Source organism: Herpailurus yagouaroundi, unplaced genomic scaffold (genome assembly GCF_014898765.1).
Source record: "Herpailurus yagouaroundi ecotype Mexico unplaced genomic scaffold, PumYag 188, whole genome shotgun sequence".
Lineage (NCBI taxonomy): Eukaryota > Metazoa > Chordata > Mammalia > Carnivora > Felidae > Herpailurus > Herpailurus yagouaroundi.
The window spans coordinates 30594504-30613315 of record NW_024412419.1 but is presented as its reverse complement, the minus strand read 5'-3'; the positions used below and the strand labels follow the sequence as shown (position 1 = coordinate 30613315).

Below are 18812 nucleotides of genomic sequence, written 5' to 3'. Positions count from 1 at the left end.
TCATGCTTCTGGTAGTGTTGGAGACCCTGTGTGCCTTCTTATGTGTATGCTTGAAAGCAATGCCCAGTTTCCTCATCCTTAGAAGATGTGGGTCTATGTCAGAGCAAGTATTAAGTAGTCAATTTTAGCCCCCAGTAACTCTCAGTGGAGTTTTACTGAAAGATTAGATGATTTCTTCCTATGTGATATTTGAAGAATACTTTGACCTGAGACCTATGGCCTATTGTAAATTAAGCTTAAATCCTTATAGTGACCTTAGGGAGATCCTGATTTCCTACTTTAGATCATAGTTATTTTGGTACTGAATCCAACATCCCAGATTCCTTTGTCCATCTGATTTATTTTTAGAAGAATCTGAAATGATCTCATTCTCTTATCGGAATAGTCTCAAATGGCTGTGATTTTTTTTTTTTTTTTTTTTTTTTGCTGACTGTCTCATTTAAAAAATTTGAAATAAAAAAAAAATTCACTTCTGATTTTTTACATTAAAAGAAAAAAATGACCAAAGCTAAATCCCTTTAAAAACCTCCCAGTTGGGGCGTCTGGGTGGCTCAGTCGGTGGAGCGTCCGGCTTCAACTCAGGTCATGATCTCACGGTTCGTGAGTTCAAGCCCCGTGTCGGGCTCTGCGCTGACAGCTCAGAGCCTGGAGCCTGTTTCAGATTCTGTCTCCCTCTCGCTCTGCCCTGACCCTGCTTTGCTCTGTCTCTCTGTCTCTAAAATAAATAAACATTAAAAAAAAATTTTTTTTTAAATAAAAATAAAAAAAATAAAAACCTCCCAGTTAGCTTCTGAGAATAGGACATGAGGTACAATTTTCTTCCATGTGAGTGTATTTTGAAAAGAAGAAAAAAATTATGCCTCATTTAAAAATTTCCAACTGAATCTTCTACACAGATGCATAATTAATGATTGCTAATTCTGTTCAAGAAACCTTGAGCACCTACTGTATACCAGGCACTTTATTAGATTCTGGCATTAATGTTAACACTGAAATTATGACCTTATTTTGTTAATTGAAACTTAATATTTAGTCTCTTGCCTTGTTCCACTTAAAAACCGCATGCCCCTATATCAATTCAGGAGGAGCTCGGGTTTGAACCAGCTGCAGGAATGAAATAAAAATGAGACAGCATGGGGCATTATTTGTTACCAATTAGCTTATACTCTTTTTATGTATCTTTTTTGAGCCATATTTGAATAAAAAGTATTGCTAATGTGATCTTTATTCTATTATCATAGATTACAAATGTTGGACCACTTTGCTGAATGCGTTAAACAAGCCAAAGGCGTCCGTCAGCAGGCTGTGCAGCTTAATATTTTTACTGCTGTTCTTAGTGCACTAAAGGTATTTACTTTTAAAACATAAGTTTTCTGGGGGCACCTGGGTGGCTCATTTGGCTGAGCATCTCTTAATTTTGGCTCAGGTCATGATCCCACCATTGTGGGAATAGCTCCAAGACGGGCTCTACACTGCATGTGGAGGCTGCTTAAGAGTCATTCTCTTTCTGGGGCGCCTGGGTGGCGCAGTCGGTTAAGCGTCCGACTTCAGCCAGGTCACGATCTCGCGGTCCGTGAGTTTGAGCCCCGCGTCGGGCTCTGGGCTGATAGCTCAGAGCCTGGAGCCTGTTTCCGATTCTGTGTCTCCCTCTCTCTCTGCCCCTCCCCCGTTCATGCTCTGTCTCTCTCTGTCCCAAAAATAAATAAAAACGTGGAAAAAAAAAATTAAAAAAAAAATGAAAAAAAACATAAGTATTCTGAACTAAGATTTTAATTAAATCTTATTAAATTTTAATAAGGCAGGTATATCTAGACCATTATGACGATTATATGTATATCACTTGAAAACTGTGTTTTTACATTAGTTTAACTAAATTATTAGAAACTATTTATTAGACTCATTGCAATTAAATAAGTGTTTTATAGTTTAATAATGTTAAAGTTCATTTTTTGATCTGATCTTTCAGATTTTATAAGTTCTAGTAAGTTCTCTTGGAATTTTCAAAGATGTCTGACTAATAAAATCTTGTATTCTACTTGAGGTTAACTAGATAAAGTTTGAGTTCCATTTGTGGTTTAGACCATAAATCAGGAGAGATTATGTTGTACAGCTGAAAAAAGGCTACATTTAGAGACTGTGTTGTGGTTTAGATCTCATAGGTTTATGTCTTAAGCAGTTCCTTAACCTTTTGAACCTCGGTTTCTGTATGTTTGAAGTGAAATAACCAATATTTTGCCTAGCTCTCAGAGTTCATGCACTGTTCTATGCAGCCTACAGCCTCTCGTGACATATTTGAAAACTTTTTTATATTATTCAGCACTAAGCTTGTTATAAGGTTTACCGTTAAAATGGCAGCAAATACAAGTGTTTAAATGGGCGTGAATTAAATTGTAATTTGTAAACATCAGGGAAAAGGGACATAGGCATTGAATACAGAAATAGAAGTTTGTATCATTTATATAACTATTAGTATATGCCCTATTTAGAGACCATCAGCTAATACGAACATCTGAGTTTTTAAAAAAGAATTGGGTAGTCAGTCTTCCTTAGTGGTTGGAAGGTGAGTGAACCAACTGTAATATTGCTCTACAGTATACTTTTCTTCATAGATTTGCTTGCTAATGCCCCTGCTATGGCTAACATTTTCTCCAGGCACCATGAGTTGGATTTTTGGTCTCATGTAAGCTAAGTTCCATGTTCTAGGTGTACCTAGAACAGAGATACTAACATTTAATATGATGAACAAAGTGTATCGATATTCAGTTACTGATTATTTTTACCTTATTTTATCTTTTCATATATATATTGAATGTACTCTTGATGACATAATTATCTTCTCTGGAATTTTTATAGAAACATGTCAAATTTTCATACTTATCAGCCTTTGTCCTTACCTAAAGTTCTAATGGTAAATGTCAATTAGTTGAATACCAGTTGACTTAATAGTATAACATCCTTTATACATAAAAGCAATACTTTTATATAAAAAGCATCAGTCTTTGGATAAAGACACGTCCAGGGATTGTTCATCTTAGGGCTGATTGACTATAACCTTGTTATATATCATGTTGTGAATCATGTTTAGGAAAATGATTAGTTTAACGGGTATTGATTCTAGGCATAATATATGCATATGGAAGATGGCTGAAGCAGGGGAGCAGGTAGGTGAATGGGTAACATAGGTGAAGGGGACTAAGAGGTACAAACTTTCAGTTACAAATAGGTCATAGGAATACAGCATGGGAAATATAGTTAATATTGTAATAATATTGTACATTGACTGATGGTGACTACATTTATCATGATGAGCATAGCTTAATGCATAGAATTGTCTAATCATGATGTTGTACACCTAAAACTAGGTTTGTACAGTATGTCAACTGTACTTCAATTAAAACGAAAAGATGGTTGATACATAATACCCCTATTTCATAGCAGCATTATTTACAATAGCCAAGATATGGAAGCAGCCCAGGTGCCCATCAACTGGTGAATGGATAAAGAAGATGTGGTATATATACACAATGGAATGTTACTCAGCTATCAAAAATAATGAAATCTTGTCATTTGCAGTGACATAGATGGAGCTAGAGAGTATAATGCTAAGTAAAATAAGTCAGAGAAAGACAAATACCATATGATTTCACTCATATGTGGAATTTAAGAAACAAAACAAGCAAAGGGAAAAAGAGAGAGAGAGAGAAACTACTCTTAACTATAGAGAGCAAACTGGTTACCAGAGGGGGGAGGTGGGTGGCTGGATGGGTGAAATAGGTGATGGGGATTAAGGAGTGCACTTGTCATGGTGAGCACTGGGTGATTAAAATAAAAACTTAAAAAAAAAGATGATTGAAAAAAGGTGGGTGGAAATACATGTATATTTACAAAGATTGCAGCACATCTTTTCTTTTATGTACTGTGAATTTTGAATTTGCCCCCTTCCCCCACCCCCTTTTTTGTTTTTAATAACCATAGGGCCTGGCTGAAAACAAAAGTACTTTAGGACCTGAGGAAGTTCGTAAATCTGCTCTGACTCTGGTTATGGGTGCTCTTGACAACCCAAACCCCATCTTAAGATGTGCAGCAGGGGAAGCTCTTGGAAGAATGGCTCAGGTGGTTGGGGAAGCAACCTTCATTGCTAGAATGGCCCAGTATAGCTTTGACAAGTAAGTGGGTCTTTTTACTGACAAGTAAGTTTCTCACAGAGACAAAGATGTCTTTTTAGTAGTCAATAATTATATTAACTGGGTGATATGCTTTCCACATGGTATAGCATATGACAAAATATTGTGTGTTTTTTTATAATGATTTTAATTTTCAATGCAGTAATTGTTTAAACTCCAGAACCTGGGAAAGTTGTCATATTATAGATACTTTTAAGGTGGTCAGGCTTCAGCCTTTGAATATTATGTAATGGAATCAAGCAGATTGTTAATATGACCTCTCTTAGTTATATGTACTCTGCTCTGAAGACGTGTTCTGGAAGTCCCTTTCTCTTATCTCTGCTCCTTACATTACTCTTTTTGTTAATTATTCATTTTTTGGAATAAGCCATTCTTTTTATAACTGCCAGCAAGTTTATCATCTTTTAAATTATCCCTGAAACGGGAAAAGTTGGTGTTAGGTTTTAAGGATTTCTTTGCATATTAATTAAAAAGAGTGATCTCAGAGTTCCAAATAAGTATGGTTAAGATGATGCCCTTATTAGTGACTCTTGGTTGGTTGTTAATCAAGTACTTAAAGTAGACAAGTTGAAAATCAAGTGTAGTCAAGAACTGATACTTGAGTTATGTAAATTAACCACTGTATATTTTGAGTACTAATTATACCAAACTAGGCCATAATCTTTAACGAGAGAGGTGGGGGGGAAGCAATGGTTGTGAAGCAGTAGTTCTGAATAAAAAGTATTTTCTGAATTCTTGGTTATATGAGAATGGCTTTTCCCCGTCTTCAGACATGAGCAACAATTTGCTTATAGGGTAATGCCCCAGTGTGTTGTTTGAATCACTAAGGATAATATGAGCAAGCAGAAGATAAAATAGTCCCTGACACTTGATCTTCTGTAGGATGACTTTTACCATTTTCTAACAATAGATCAGTTTTGCTTTTCCAAGGATGTCATTGATTCTGAAATCCAACTTCCATTAAAGATTTTTTAAAATATACAACCAGTCTTACCTGTTTAATGATTTGTGCTCTGTTAATAATAGGTAAAATAGGAGTTTTACACATCCAATAACCTCAACAAACCCGAGGTGGAATAAAGACAAAAGAAAAGCATAGCATAATCAAATTTCATAAAGCCAGTGATAAAGAGAATGTCATAAAAGCAGCCAGTTGGGGGAAGACATCACGCAGAGGAACAAAGATAACAATTTCAGCAGGCTTCTGATTATAAACTATGCAAGCAAAAGGCAGTAGAGTGACCTAGAACTTTATAGCCAGTGAAAATACTTTTTTAAAACTGAAGTTTTAATAAAGACTTTCAGACTGTGAAAAGTTGTGAAATTCATTGCTTACACGGTGTACCATAAGAAGTGTTAAAAGAAGCTTTTTGGGAAAAAAAAAAGATGATAGTAGATGAAAATTTGAGTGTAACATACAGAAGTGAAGAGTGCCAAGAGTGGTAGGTATGTAGATAAATATAAAGACTTACTCTTTATATGTCTGTTTTAAAATGACCTATTGTTTTATTCTCATTTATTTTTTATTATATTTTACTTTTGGTTATTGTTTAGTTTTTATTTCATAATCATAAATTTAACTCTGCAATCCAGCTAAACTTGGAGGGGAATAAGGAAATTATGGAACCCACAGAACTGCAGCGAGATACAAAGATTACAGCGAGAGCAGACAAGGGCAAAGGAGTGCTCTCTTGAGCTACAGCAGGAATGGTCTGGTAGTTAAGATAAAACACAAGTCAAATTTAATAGATTTGTCCACAGTCAGCAATGCTGATCTTCTTTCTGGTCTTGCCATTCCCGGACCCAAAGCGCTCTGTGGCTTCCACAATATTCATGTCCTCTTTCACTTGCCAGAGACCACATACTTGCCATCCAACCACTTACTCTTGGCAATGCGGATGAAAAAACTGTGAACTGTTGTGTTGGGTCCAGCATTTGCCATGGACAAGATTCCAGGACCCCTATGCTTCAGGATAAAATACTCATCATCAAATTTCTCCCCATTGATGGACTTGCCACCAGTGCCATTATGGTATGCCAAGTCACCGCCCTGACACATAAATCCCAGAATAATCCCATGAAAGCAAGAACTTGTATAACCAAATCTTTTCTCCCCAGTGCTCAGAGCATAAAAATTTCCTACTGTTTTTCAAACTTTGTCTGCAGACAGCTCCAAGGTGACACATCCCAGGGGCTTACCATCTATGGAGATGCTGAAGAACATGGTGGAGTTGACCATGGCTGAGTGGCACAGGCAGCTCCTGGGCAACAGAGTTTGCAGGCTATTTTTAGTCACATTTTTTAAATGCCTTGGGAAGATAATTGACCTTTTCATGCAAAAATGATAATGTATGGTAGTATTTTAATAGAGAAGTAAAAATACATGACAGCAGTGCAAAGAATGGGAAGAGGAAATGGTGGCATACTCTGTGTACAATATACATGAAAGAATATAATATTCTTTGAAGGTATATCATAATGAGTTAGAAATGTATAATGTAAACTCCAGAGATCCTACTGAAAAACAAAAATGTATAACTAATAAACCAATAGTGGAGATAAAATGGAATCATAAAAAATACTAAATCCAAAAGAAGATGGAAAGAAGGAAAAAGAAACAAACTGATGTGACAGAGCATGAATAGCAATATGGGAGACTTAAACCCAACCTGCTGATAATTACATTAAATATAAATGGTCTAAACATTACAAGTAAAAGTTAGAATTTGTCATATTGAATAAAAAGCAAAATCTAACTGAATGCTATCTACAAGAAACCCCTTTAACTCTAAAGAAAGAAATAGGTTAAAAGTAAAAGGATGGGGATAATATGCCAGGAAAACACTAACTCAAAGGAAGCTAGAGTGGCTCTGTTATTATCAGAAAAAGTAGATTTTGTAACAAAAATTGTTACCAGAATAAATGAGTGCTTTCATAATGATAAGAAGACCAATTCCCCACAAGAATACATAGCAATTCTCAATGTATATGTATCTTATGATATAGTTTTAAAATACATGGAACAAAACCTAATAGAAGTGAAAGTAAAATAGACAAGTCTAAAATTATATTTGGTGATCTCAGCATTCCTGTCTCAGTAACTAATAGAACAGACACTCCGATTATTAAAAATGTAGATTTTACCAACGCTGTCATCTAGCTTGGCCTACTGACATTTGTAGAATACTTTACAAAAGAAGCAATATACATTCTGCCTCTCTCTCTCTCTCTCTCTCTCTCTCTCTCTCTCTCCTTATTCTCCTTATTCTCATAATTCTTTTTTAAAAAATCAGGTTTGGATTTCATTGAGTTTTTCTATTGTCTTTCCATTTTCTCTTCCACTGATTTCTGCTTTATTTTTATAACTTGCTTCATTATGCTTACCTTCAGTTCAGTTTACTTTTCTCTTTCTAGATTCTGAAGGTGGAGGTTTAGATAATTCATTTAAAACCTTTCTTCTTTTCTAATACAAGGATTTTGATGCTATAAATTCACCTTGATACATACTTTAGCTGCATACCATAAATTCTGATATGTTTTATTTCCTTATTGGCTCAATTAATTATCTATCTTGGTAAATGTTCTATGGATACTTGAAAAGAATTACCATTGGTGAATTTTATTTTATATAAATATATCTCAATAAAGCTTATTTTTTAAGTAATCTGCAATATCTTCTTTTTATATTTTTTAATTCATTAGATATATTTCACAAAGAAAAAGACTGATGCATGTTAAAGAGGTTCAAATCATAATTATAGAGAATTTCTTAAGTTAACATTTTCTGTAGTTTTGTAATTTCTGTAATCTAAATTTTTAGATTTTTAAAACCAGTTATAAAAGCAATTCGTGTTTATTTAAAACACCAATAATAAAAATATGTTTCAAATGATTCTTAACTTTTCAAGGAATAATAAATGTTAAAAACTGAGAAGTTGTGATTCTTCTTTCAGATTTTCTCTAAAATTAAAATGAAATATGTGACGTTAGCCAACCATTTTAAATTAATCTCTGACTCTTGGTAGGGAGTGGATAAAGAAGTAATCATGATTGTAGTCTTTTCTGATTTCCACAATAAATCCAGTTTATGGTGTGACTCATAATCAGCTTGTTATTGTCATAGGGAAATAGAAAGGCCAGTCCCTGAAGCATATAATTATTTTCCCAGGTTGAAATCAGCCCGAGATGTTGTATCCAGAACTGGGCACTCATTGGCTCTGGGTTGCTTGCATCGTTATGTTGGTGGTATCGGCTCAGGACAACATCTGAAAACCAGTGTCAGCATTTTATTGGCTCTAGCACAAGATGGAACATCCTCTGAAGTCCAGGTAAAATGCTGATTTTGTTTCATTATGACATTTTTAAATAATATTTTTAGGACTGTCATTTGTTTTATAAAATAGTAATGATTCTTATAATTTGTTTGGAAAAATGTTACTAGGGTCTTTGTTTTATGAGTTCTATTTGTAAAACTGTAGAACAGGAATTTGTATTTTAACCTAGTCTTAAATCTGTCTTATTTAACCCATTCACATATATTTCTCAAAATATAGTTTCTTTTTATTAATTTACTATCTTTTGTACTTGTTTCCTCTTTTTTTGCATTTCCTTACATTTGCTAAGTTTTTGTTGTTGTTGTTGTTGTTGTTGTTGTTGTTGTTGTTGTTGTTTTTGAGAGAGAGCAAGAGCAGGGGAAGGGCAGGGAGAGAGGGAGACACAGAATCCAAAGCAGGCTCCAGGCTCCAAGCTGTCAGCACAGAGCCCAACACAGGGCTCGAACCCACAAACTGAGATCATGACCTGAAGTCAGACGCTTAACCAAATGAGCCACCCAGGCGCTCCACATTTGCTGAGTTGATCAAGTTTGTTTTAATGGCTATCCTGTCTCTCTTCCCACTCAGACAGCAGTCAAAGTCTAGGTTTTTTGGTTGAATTTTCAAGTGTTCTCCTGGAATTTTTGTTTGTTTATGCTCGAACATTTTATGTACAAATAAATACAACCACAACAAAAGGCAAGAGCTTCACATGTCTGAAAACATACTACACTAAGGATTTGCCACCATGCACTGATGCACCTAAAAATATTAAGAGTATATGACTATAGTAGCATTCAGCTTGCCAGCTTCATACTGGGACTGTAAGTTGGGAGAAGAAATAATTCAGTTGCCATTACTACATACCATTAGTTTGTTGATAAATTAGTTCCTTCACAGTTAGACAAGAAGCAGTAAATCCAGCAGAGGCTTCCAGTCTACAGGCTTAGTTTGCCTTTGACTTCTTGGTAAAAGTTTCCAGCTGTGTAAAGCCCAAAATTCCCAAAAAGGTTAGAAACAAAAGTTAAGTAAGCTTATTACTTGTTAGGCGCTACACTTTTTTTAAAAAAAATTTCTGTTTTCACAGTAGACTGCGAGATGAACTACAAGATCATGACCTGAGCTGAAATCAAGAGGTGGAGGCTTAACCAGCTGAGCCATCCGATAGGCACCCCTACATGATTCTTTTTATATGAGAGGACATTTTACTATAATTTGTATCAATTGCATTCCCTCAGCACTACTATATATCTGCACAAGAAGAGTACAGTAGATATTCTTAAGTTTTCCCTAATTTGTCTTCTGTTTTAAGAATCCTAACTCAAGGAGCATCTACGTAGTTCAGTCAGTTAAACGTCCCAACTTTTGATTTTGGCTCAGGTCATAATCTTAACGGTTCACGGGATCGAGCCCTGTGTCAGGCTCTGCACTGCACGGATCCTGCTTGAGATTCATTCTCTCTCTCTCTCTCTCTCTCTCTCTCTCTCTCTCTCTCTCTCTCCCCTCCTACCCCATTTGCATGTGCACGCTCTCAAAACAAATAAACTTTTAAAAAAGTAAGATGTTAGTAGTTACTAAAATTTAAATTAAAAAAATCAGCTCAGTATACTCTTAATTATTCCTTACAACTAAATGAAATTATATTTCATTCCAGACATGGTCTCTTCATTCACTCGCTCTTATAGTGGATTCTAGTGGCCCAATGTATCGTGGATATGTGGAGCCAACATTATCTCTAGTTCTTACCTTGCTGTTGACTGTTCCACCTTCACATACAGAAGTTCATCAATGTTTGGGTAGATGTTTGGGTGCCATAATAACTACGGTTGGCCCTGAGCTACAAGGTGAGTGAATTCATCTTAAATGAAAGGAACTACACTTTGCTGTCTTTCAGTTTCCTGCATGTCGCTATCATGTTGCTAAATGAAAACTTATAATAATAATAATTACTATGTACTGAATGCTTGTTATTTACCAAAGACCTATGCCTCTTCTTTTTACATATGGTATTTAATCTAATGCGTACACCATACCTATAACTGACTGTTATTTGAAGTTTTGAGCAGAGACAGCCTTTCCAAATTATATTTTACCTGGATCCCCATGAAGACAAGATGAAAGTGGAGTTCCTGTGTCCCGGAGTGCCATCCACTTGTCTTCATGGACTTTTGCTTCACTGTTTTCTTTGAACTCTAAAGCTCAGGATCAAAGTTTGAAAACCCACTGCAATAAAGGGGATAATATTATGTAATTTCTCTGTGAGGAAGCAAACTCAGAGAAGATAGGTATGATTCTAAGGCCCACATTCTAACCACACAATTCCACCGACATAATTTTACTAAAGGTTGAATGAAACATACAAGGCAGAAAATTACTGTGAATTTATCCTGAATGTACCAGCCATTTTCAAAATTTTCACTTTTTTCCCATCATTCAGTAAATGCTTTAAGTGGGTCAAGGTGTTTATGCACATTATCTCATTTAACTTTGACAACATCCTGAGATAGGTATATCACTCCATTTTATAGATGGAACTCTAAGGCTGGGAGAGGTTAAGAACTTTTCCAAGTTTTGTATAGCCAGCAAGTGGTTGGAGCCAGAGGTGAAGCCCAGATCAGTTTCCTTTGCATGCATTCTTAACCACTCTGCTGTCTGTGTTGCCTCCATCCAGACAGATATTTTAAAAAAGGAAGCCGAAATAAAAAGATCCTGATGAAGAATGCTAGAAAGTGGAAAATAAATGATTTAGACATGTCTTTTTTCTTGGTCTCAGTGTCCTCTTTGAGAAAGTTGATAATTCTTTCTTTCAGTGTTATCATAAGGATATACACAGGATAAATATACAACTTTGATTAAACATAGGTGTTTACCAAGTGCTTTCTAATGCAGTGATAAGGAGGCAATGTGTATTTCAAATTAGAAGTGACCCTATGATTTCCTTATGTCTATAAAATTATTTTTTATTTTACATTGGCAAAAGTTTGAAATCACTTACATTAGGCAATTAAGCCTTTTTTTTTTTAAGGTTTATTCATTTTTTTTTAAGAGACAGAGACAGAGATGGGGCACCTGGGTGGCTCAGTCGGTTGGGCGTCTGACTTCGGCTCAGGTCACGATCTCGTGGTCCGTGAGTTCAAGCCCCGCGTCGGGCTCTGGGCTGATGGCTCAGAGCCTGGAGCCTGCTGCCGATTCTGTGTCTCCCTCTCTCTCTGCCCCTCCCCTGTTCATGCTCTGTCTCTCTCTGTCTCAAAAATAAATAAAACGTTGGGGCGCCTGGGTGGCGCAGTAGGTTAAGCGTCCAACTTCAGCCAGGGCACGATCTCGCGGTCCATGAGTTCGAGCCCCGCGTCAGGCTCTGGGCTGATGGCTCGGAGCCTGGAGCCTGTTTCCGATTCTGTGTCTCCCTCTCTCTCTGCCCCTCCCCCATTCATGCTCTGTCTCTCTCTCTCGCAAAAATAAATAAATGTTGAAAAAAAATTTAAAAAAAAATAAATAAATAAAATGTTTAAAAAAAATTAAAAAAAAAAAAGAGAGACAGAGCATGAGTGGGGGAGGGGTAGAGAGAGAGGGAGGCACAGAATCCAAAACAGGCTCCAGGCTCTGAGCTGTCAGCACAGAGCCCGATGTGGGGCTTGAACAATGAACTGTGAGATCATGACCTGAGCTGAAGTCGGACGCTCAACCAACTGAGCCACCCAGGCGCCCCGGCAATTAAGCCATTTTTATACAGATAGTATATAATACTACAATTATTTTTCCTATCTCTGTAAAAATTTCCATTAATCTTCTTAGGAAAATACAATTTAAAGTTATTAAATACTGTCGTGATAATATTGGTTGAACAGAGAAACAGAATGAGGAATTTTCTGTCTCTTTCAAATAAAACAATGATGGATTTAAAAGACAACATAGTTTCCTAGGGAGTATATGTAAACCTAGCTAAACCTGGAGGGATATATTGTCATTGATAGACAATCATGTTTTGAAATCATTTCTATGGACTTCGTAGACTTTTTGTCTTCAAAACTGTACAGTAATCAGAAAGAGAGGTTATTTAGAAGACAATTGTTTTCTAGGAATATTTTTGGTAATACTAATAATTGTGTTTTGCATTTTCTTGTATTTTTCGATTAGGGAACGGAGCAACAATTTCCACCATTCGTTCTTCTTGTTTGGTGGGTTGTGCCATAACCCAGGACCATTCAGATTCCCTTGTTCAGGCTGCTGCCATTTCTTGCCTTCAGCAGCTTCACATGTTTGCACCACGACATGTCAACCTATCTAGTCTTGTTCCTAGCCTGTGTGTAAGTATAAAGCTGCTTCGTTTATGTATTTATTTATTTAATATTTTCAGAGTTTATTTATTTTGAGAGGGACAGAGACAGCACAAGCGGCTGGTGGGGGGAGGGGGTGCGGTTCGCAGAGAGAGAGAGAGAGAGAGAGAGACAGAGAGAATCCCAAGCAGGCTGTCAGCACCAAGCCAGACGTGGAGCTCGAACTCCCAAACCGTGAGATCATGACCTGAGCCGAAACCAAGAGTCAGATGCTCAACTGAATGAGCCACCCGGGCACCCCTCATTCATGGATTTATTTAGAGAGCCCCAGATTTGTTTCCCAAAAGATTAAACTAGACCCAAAACAAAAAATGGAAGTTTCCTGGATTGTGAATCTTAGAGATTCAGCTTCAGTAGTCATTTTATGACTGTTCGTTTTATTTACTGGTTTCCTTTTTCACCTTTTTTTTTTTTTTAATTTTTTTTTTCTACGTTTATTTATTTTGGGGACAGAGAGAGACAGAGCATGAACGGGGGAGGGGCAGAGAGAGAGGGAGACACAGAATCGGAAACAGGCTCCAGGCTCCGAGCCATCAGCCCAGAGCCTGACGCGGGGCTCGAACTCACGGACCGCGAGATCGTGACCTGGCTGAAGTCGGACGCTTAACCGACTGCGCCACCCAGGCGCCCCGCCTTTTTCACCTTTTAAGAAATATTTTGATGAGCTGTTTATGTCTTGGTTAAGGATGTATCATATTTTTAGCTTTTCCCATTCAGAATTTTGTCTCCTAAAGTTTGATTGATAACTTCTGAGGGGCAGTTGCTGTCATCACAGTCATTAATCTGTTCACTTAATAAATACTTATTGAGAAACTGCCATATGTCATGTACTATGCAAAGTACTGGGAATACATTTTATAGATGAGACAAGATGAAGTTTCTGTCATATAAAATTTATAGTTTACAAGGGAACATGGCCAATAATAATTATTTACCAATATGACAATTGCTAGAAAGGGCTATAGGAAAACATGTAACAGGGGAGCCTGTCAGAATCCAGGCATTCAGAAAAGATTTCCCTGAAAAAATGATATTCAAGGTGTGATAAATAAGAGTTAGTTTGAGAGAAAGCATGGTATTGGTATAGACAGCATTTATTTTTAGGGAGAGAGAAAAATGTGAAAGGCCCCAAGATGGGAAGGAGTGTGATACATTCAAGAAACTGTTTAGTCAGTGTGGTTAGGCTGAGAGAGAAGGGGTGGATAGGGCCCAGGCACAGGATGAAGCTAGACAGTTAGCCAGGTGACAGATCATGCAGACTTTCTAGATTTAGTAAAACTTTGGACTGTTTTGGCTTTGAAAATTATGGTGGGGCGCCTGGTGGCTCAGTTGGTTAAGCGTCCAACTTCAGCTCCAGTCATGATCTCATGGTCCATGAGTTCCAGCCCCATGTCAAGCTCCGTGCTGATAGCTCGGAGCCTGGAGCCTGCTCTGAATTCTGTGTCTCCCTCTCTGTCTGCCACTTCCCCACTCACACTCTGTCCCCCTTTCAAAAATAAGTAAACATTTAAAAAAAATTTTTTTTAAAGAGAGAAATACGGTGGTCTAGGAGAGAGATGGTAATGACTTGCTCCCTATTAGTAGCAATGAGAATGCAGAAAAATAAATGGATTTGAGTGATGTTTAAGAGAAAGAATCAGTGCAATTCATTGATTAATGGGCTGTAAGGAAAAAGGAGAAGGATATAATCCAAGTTCCTGACTTGCGCATAGTAATATAATTTTCTGAGATTGGTAACACCAGAATAGGAGAAGGTTGGGAAAGGTGGATGTAATGAATTCAGTTTTAGACATTTAGTTAGTTTCATGAGCTAGAGCTCAGAAAAGAGAAGTCTGGTTGGAAAGGTAAATTTGGGAGGCATAAGCATTTAGATGGGCAATAAATACAGAAGTAGATAAGATCACCGGGGAGAGTGCTGCATGAGGAATCCAGCATATAACATTTAGGGAAAGAAAAAGAATTAGGAAAAATATGAAGCAATCTGAGTGATTAAAGGAAAAATAGAGTTTGTAGTGTTCACGGAAGCCAAGTGGATTAGAGGAGTGGGCTGCTATAACATATTGTTAAGAGATAAGAATGAGATTTATAATGTGTCCTTTGGCTTTTGTCACATGATGGCTTTAGCAAGAGCTCATCTTGCAGAGTGGTACCAATGGAAGCCCAAATACATTGGGCTAATGGTGGGATATGAATAGAAACTTCTTTCCAGAAGTTCACTTTGTAGGAGAGGACGGAGGACAGTAGGTCAAGGGGGAGATGGACTTTTTCTCCTATGGTAGTGAGATGTGAGGGTTTAAATGCTGAGGGGATGGAACCAGTAGGGTGGGAGAGTTTAAGGTGTGGGACGGAGAGTGGAGAGATAATTAATCACCCAAGGTTTCTAATGGGATAAACTTCTCAGGGCACAAGGAAGAGAATCTCTCTCCCGGTACAGCAAGAAGAAAGGGGGAGAGGATGAGTGTACATACAGATGAGTTTATGGATTTGGCGGCTTGAAGTTGGGGGTTTATCATCCAATGACTTTTACTTTCACGTAAAAGGGAAGATAAGTTTTATGAACAAAAGAGCAAAGAAGAGGGCCAGAAATTTGACAGGAGTGGGGTGTGGGAGATTGAACTAACTGGAGAAATAGGAGTTTCTGTGGTAGGACTAAGGCTTCAGCGGAGAATAGTGACCCTTTTGGCTCCAGTGTGTGATTTGTAATGGTAGCAGTTCACCTTGTAGGATTTTTCTCCAAAACCTGTAATCAACTGAGCACAGGCACTGAGCAGCCAGATAGATGCTTTGGTACATTCATTCATGGTTGGACTTTGGCCAAGCAGGTTCAGTTAAATGACAGCAGGATGAAAGAAATAAGGATACTAACAAGATAGTGCTGAGATTGTGAGCTCTCACTTCAGTACAGGAGGAAGGAAAAGACAGTATGAGGCTGATATACAAGGAGAAAGAAAGGCGCTACAGATGTAACCATGGGAGGATATTGCTGAGAAAAAGGGAGGAGGTTACCCAGAATGAGGTGAAGGGACTGAAAGGCTAACATATTAGTTGTTAGATCTGATGTGGTATATTTAACAGACGCAATAAAGTTTGCTCTTGTTTCACCATAGACCAGGGGAATGTGAATCCGTCCTAGACCATCCCAGAATCTGAGAGTGCTGCAGGGCAGAAACCAGATGCACATGAAATGTGTACAAAAAACATCTGCAAAGAAAATAGTCGATTAATAGTTCATATCTGATTGCATTCTGCAACAAGATACGTAGCATCCTGCCAAAAACCATGGTTTAATGCCCAAGCTCCGAGGGCATTGATGGCATCTCTTGAACAAGGTGACTCTGTTACGTGATACAGCTTAGGTTACTGACAAACGTAGGTTACTGACAAAACACAGACATGTATTCTTTAGGTTGTCTGATTCCTCTCTCCATTTTTTTCTCCTTAAATATAATTATACTATGGCATTGACCTTATGAAATAGAGCACATTTAAGAGGATCTGGTAAAGTAATAACATGAGTTTCTTTATCTCAGTGGAGGTTATCAATAAGCCACAGGCTGTGCAATGAGCCTCCAAATTGATTCCCTTGGCAGAACACCAAGGGTTTTATTACAAGGTGTGTTGGAGCACTTTCCTGAACCTCTTCCAAGAGGCTAAGTAGTGAGATTCCAGGTAGTTGGTTGGAAGGAGGTGGCTTGGCAGGGTAGCGATGAGAAAAGGGGCCATGTAAGGGGTTGTCTTGTTTCCACATTGCCAAAAGCCCCTGTGCTGTCTCTATACCAGATCTTTCAACACTGAAAATTAGTCCACACGTGGGTTCATCCAAATTAGTGAAATCGGTTCAGATTTTTACAAATTTCATGTTTATTCCTACTCAATCATTGCCATCAGAAATGGCAATATTAGGGGCATCTGGTGAGGCAGTCGGTTAAGCGTCCGACTTCGGCCAGGTCACGATCTCGCGGTCCGTGAGTTCGAGCCCCGCGTCAGGCTCTGGGCTGATGGCTCGGAGCCTGGAGCCTGTTTCCGATTCTGTGTCTCCCTCTCTCTCTGCCCCTCCCCCGTTCATGCTCTGTCTCTCTCTGTCCCAAAAATAAATAAACGTGGAAAAAAAAAATTAAAAAAAAAAAAAAAGACATGGCAATATTATGTGATACCATGTGTAATACCTCACACAAATGAAATGTGATTTATTTTTTCAGCAAATGTATTGAGAGGTGAGTTTCAGCATAGTAATCTTTAAGTGATATAAAAGTGTTGGGGCGCCTGGGTGGCGCAGTCGGTTAAGCGTCCGACTTCAGCCAGGTCACAATCTCGCGGTCCGTGAGTTCAAGCCCCGCGTCGGGCTCTGGGCTGATGGCTCAGAGCCTGGAGCCTGTTTCCGATTCTGTGTCTCCCTCTCTCTCTGCCCCTCCCCCGTTCATGCTCTGTCTCTCTCTGTCCCAAAAATAAATAAACGTGGAAAAAAAAAAAATTAAAAAAAAAAAGTGTTAAAATTTGTGTGATGTTAGAACTATTCAAAATGAGTCTTTTAAAGAACAACCACCACTCTGAAGTATTGTTATTTCCCTCTTGGCAAGCAACTGCTTTTCTACCAGGTGACCACAGTTACTCATTCTCCCATCCTGACAGAAGTATTCCACACATAGGCATTGATGTCATCTGGGATAGTTGTAGGAAATGTCAGTGAGAAAAAGACTTGAACTGAATGCCCAGGTCATCAGTGTCAGAGCAGGGGACGTCCAGTTGTCCAGGATGTATATGCGGTGGATGCAACAAGAGATAGCAAGATGATGTAAAGTATAAAATAACAGGCATTTTTATAGGAAGGTGGAGGTCTACTGTAGGAGTAAGCAACACAATGTTCCTGAAGTTTGTGAAATATAAGACAAAAAAGTTTCTTTGGAAAACAATTAGGCATAATCTAAACTAGTTTAATATATGCATATGCTATGACCCAGAAACTTCACTCTTTTTTTTATAGGCTTTTTTTTTTTTTACATTTATTTATTTTGAGAGAAAGAGAGTATGTGAGCGGGGAGGGGCAGAGAGAGAGGGAGAGAGAGTATACCAAGCAGACTCTGTGCTGTCTACGCAGAGCCTGATGCGGTCTCAATCTCAGGAACCGTGAGATCATGACCTGAGCTAAAATCAAGAGTAGGACGCCTGGGGCACCTGGGTGGCTCAGTTAGTTGAGTGTCTGACTTCAGCTCAGGTCATGATCTCACGGTTCTTGAGTTCGAGCCCCATATTGGGCTTGCTGCTGTCGACATAGAGCCTGCTTCAGATCCTCTGTCCCTCTCTCTGCCCCTGCTCCACTCATGCATGCATGCATGCGTGCGTGCTCTCTTGCGCTGTCTCTCTCTCAAAAATAAACATTAAAAAAAAAAAAAAGTAGACACAACCAACTGAGCCATCCAGGTGCCCCCAGCAACTTCAGTCTTAAGTAAATAGCTGAAAGAAATACATGCATATGTGTGCCAAAATACATGTGCAGGAATGTTCATTGATTGGTTATTCAAAATAGCCAAAACCCAGAAATGACCTGTATGTCTACCAGTGAGCAGTGGATAAATAGTGATATAATTAATATTCAACAGAACATTACACAGCAATAAAAACAAACTGAAATGTAGTTACTTGGATGAATCTCACAGATAAATTTCTGAGAAGTCGGACATAAGAGCATACTACATAGTTCCATTTATATAAAGTTCAAGAGCAGGCTAAATGAAACTATAATGATGTATGTCACTATAGATTCTCATTATCTCTAAGGAGCTGGGGAGGGACATTAGGAAGCCACATATTTTTATCAAATATTTATTCAAACAAATATGTCTTTATTTTACCTGATTTACAGTGACTGTAAGACACCATCGATTGTAATTTGCATCTCTAATACTAGAGATGTTCAAATGGAAAAAAATATATATGCCTCAAAATCATTAAAATGGAGCATTCAAAGTACTTTAAAAACAAAA

General features: G+C 37.9%; 1 protein-coding gene and 1 pseudogene across 1 annotated transcript in view; one reads left to right on the top strand and one right to left on the bottom strand.

Moving 5' to 3' along the window:
• HEATR5B (HEAT repeat containing 5B) overlaps positions 1-18812 on the top strand; it is a 103763-nt gene that overhangs the window by 34962 nt on the left and 49989 nt on the right. Inside the window, exons 17-21 of the mRNA XM_040496515.1 lie at positions 1242-1347; positions 3976-4166; positions 8353-8512; positions 10152-10341; positions 12632-12801. Of these exons, the coding sequence (XP_040352449.1) occupies positions 1242-1347; positions 3976-4166; positions 8353-8512; positions 10152-10341; positions 12632-12801 (817 nt within the window). The remainder of the gene's footprint in view (positions 1-1241; positions 1348-3975; positions 4167-8352; positions 8513-10151; positions 10342-12631; positions 12802-18812) is intronic.
• On the bottom strand, positions 5904-6430 carry LOC121044347 (peptidyl-prolyl cis-trans isomerase A-like; annotated as a pseudogene).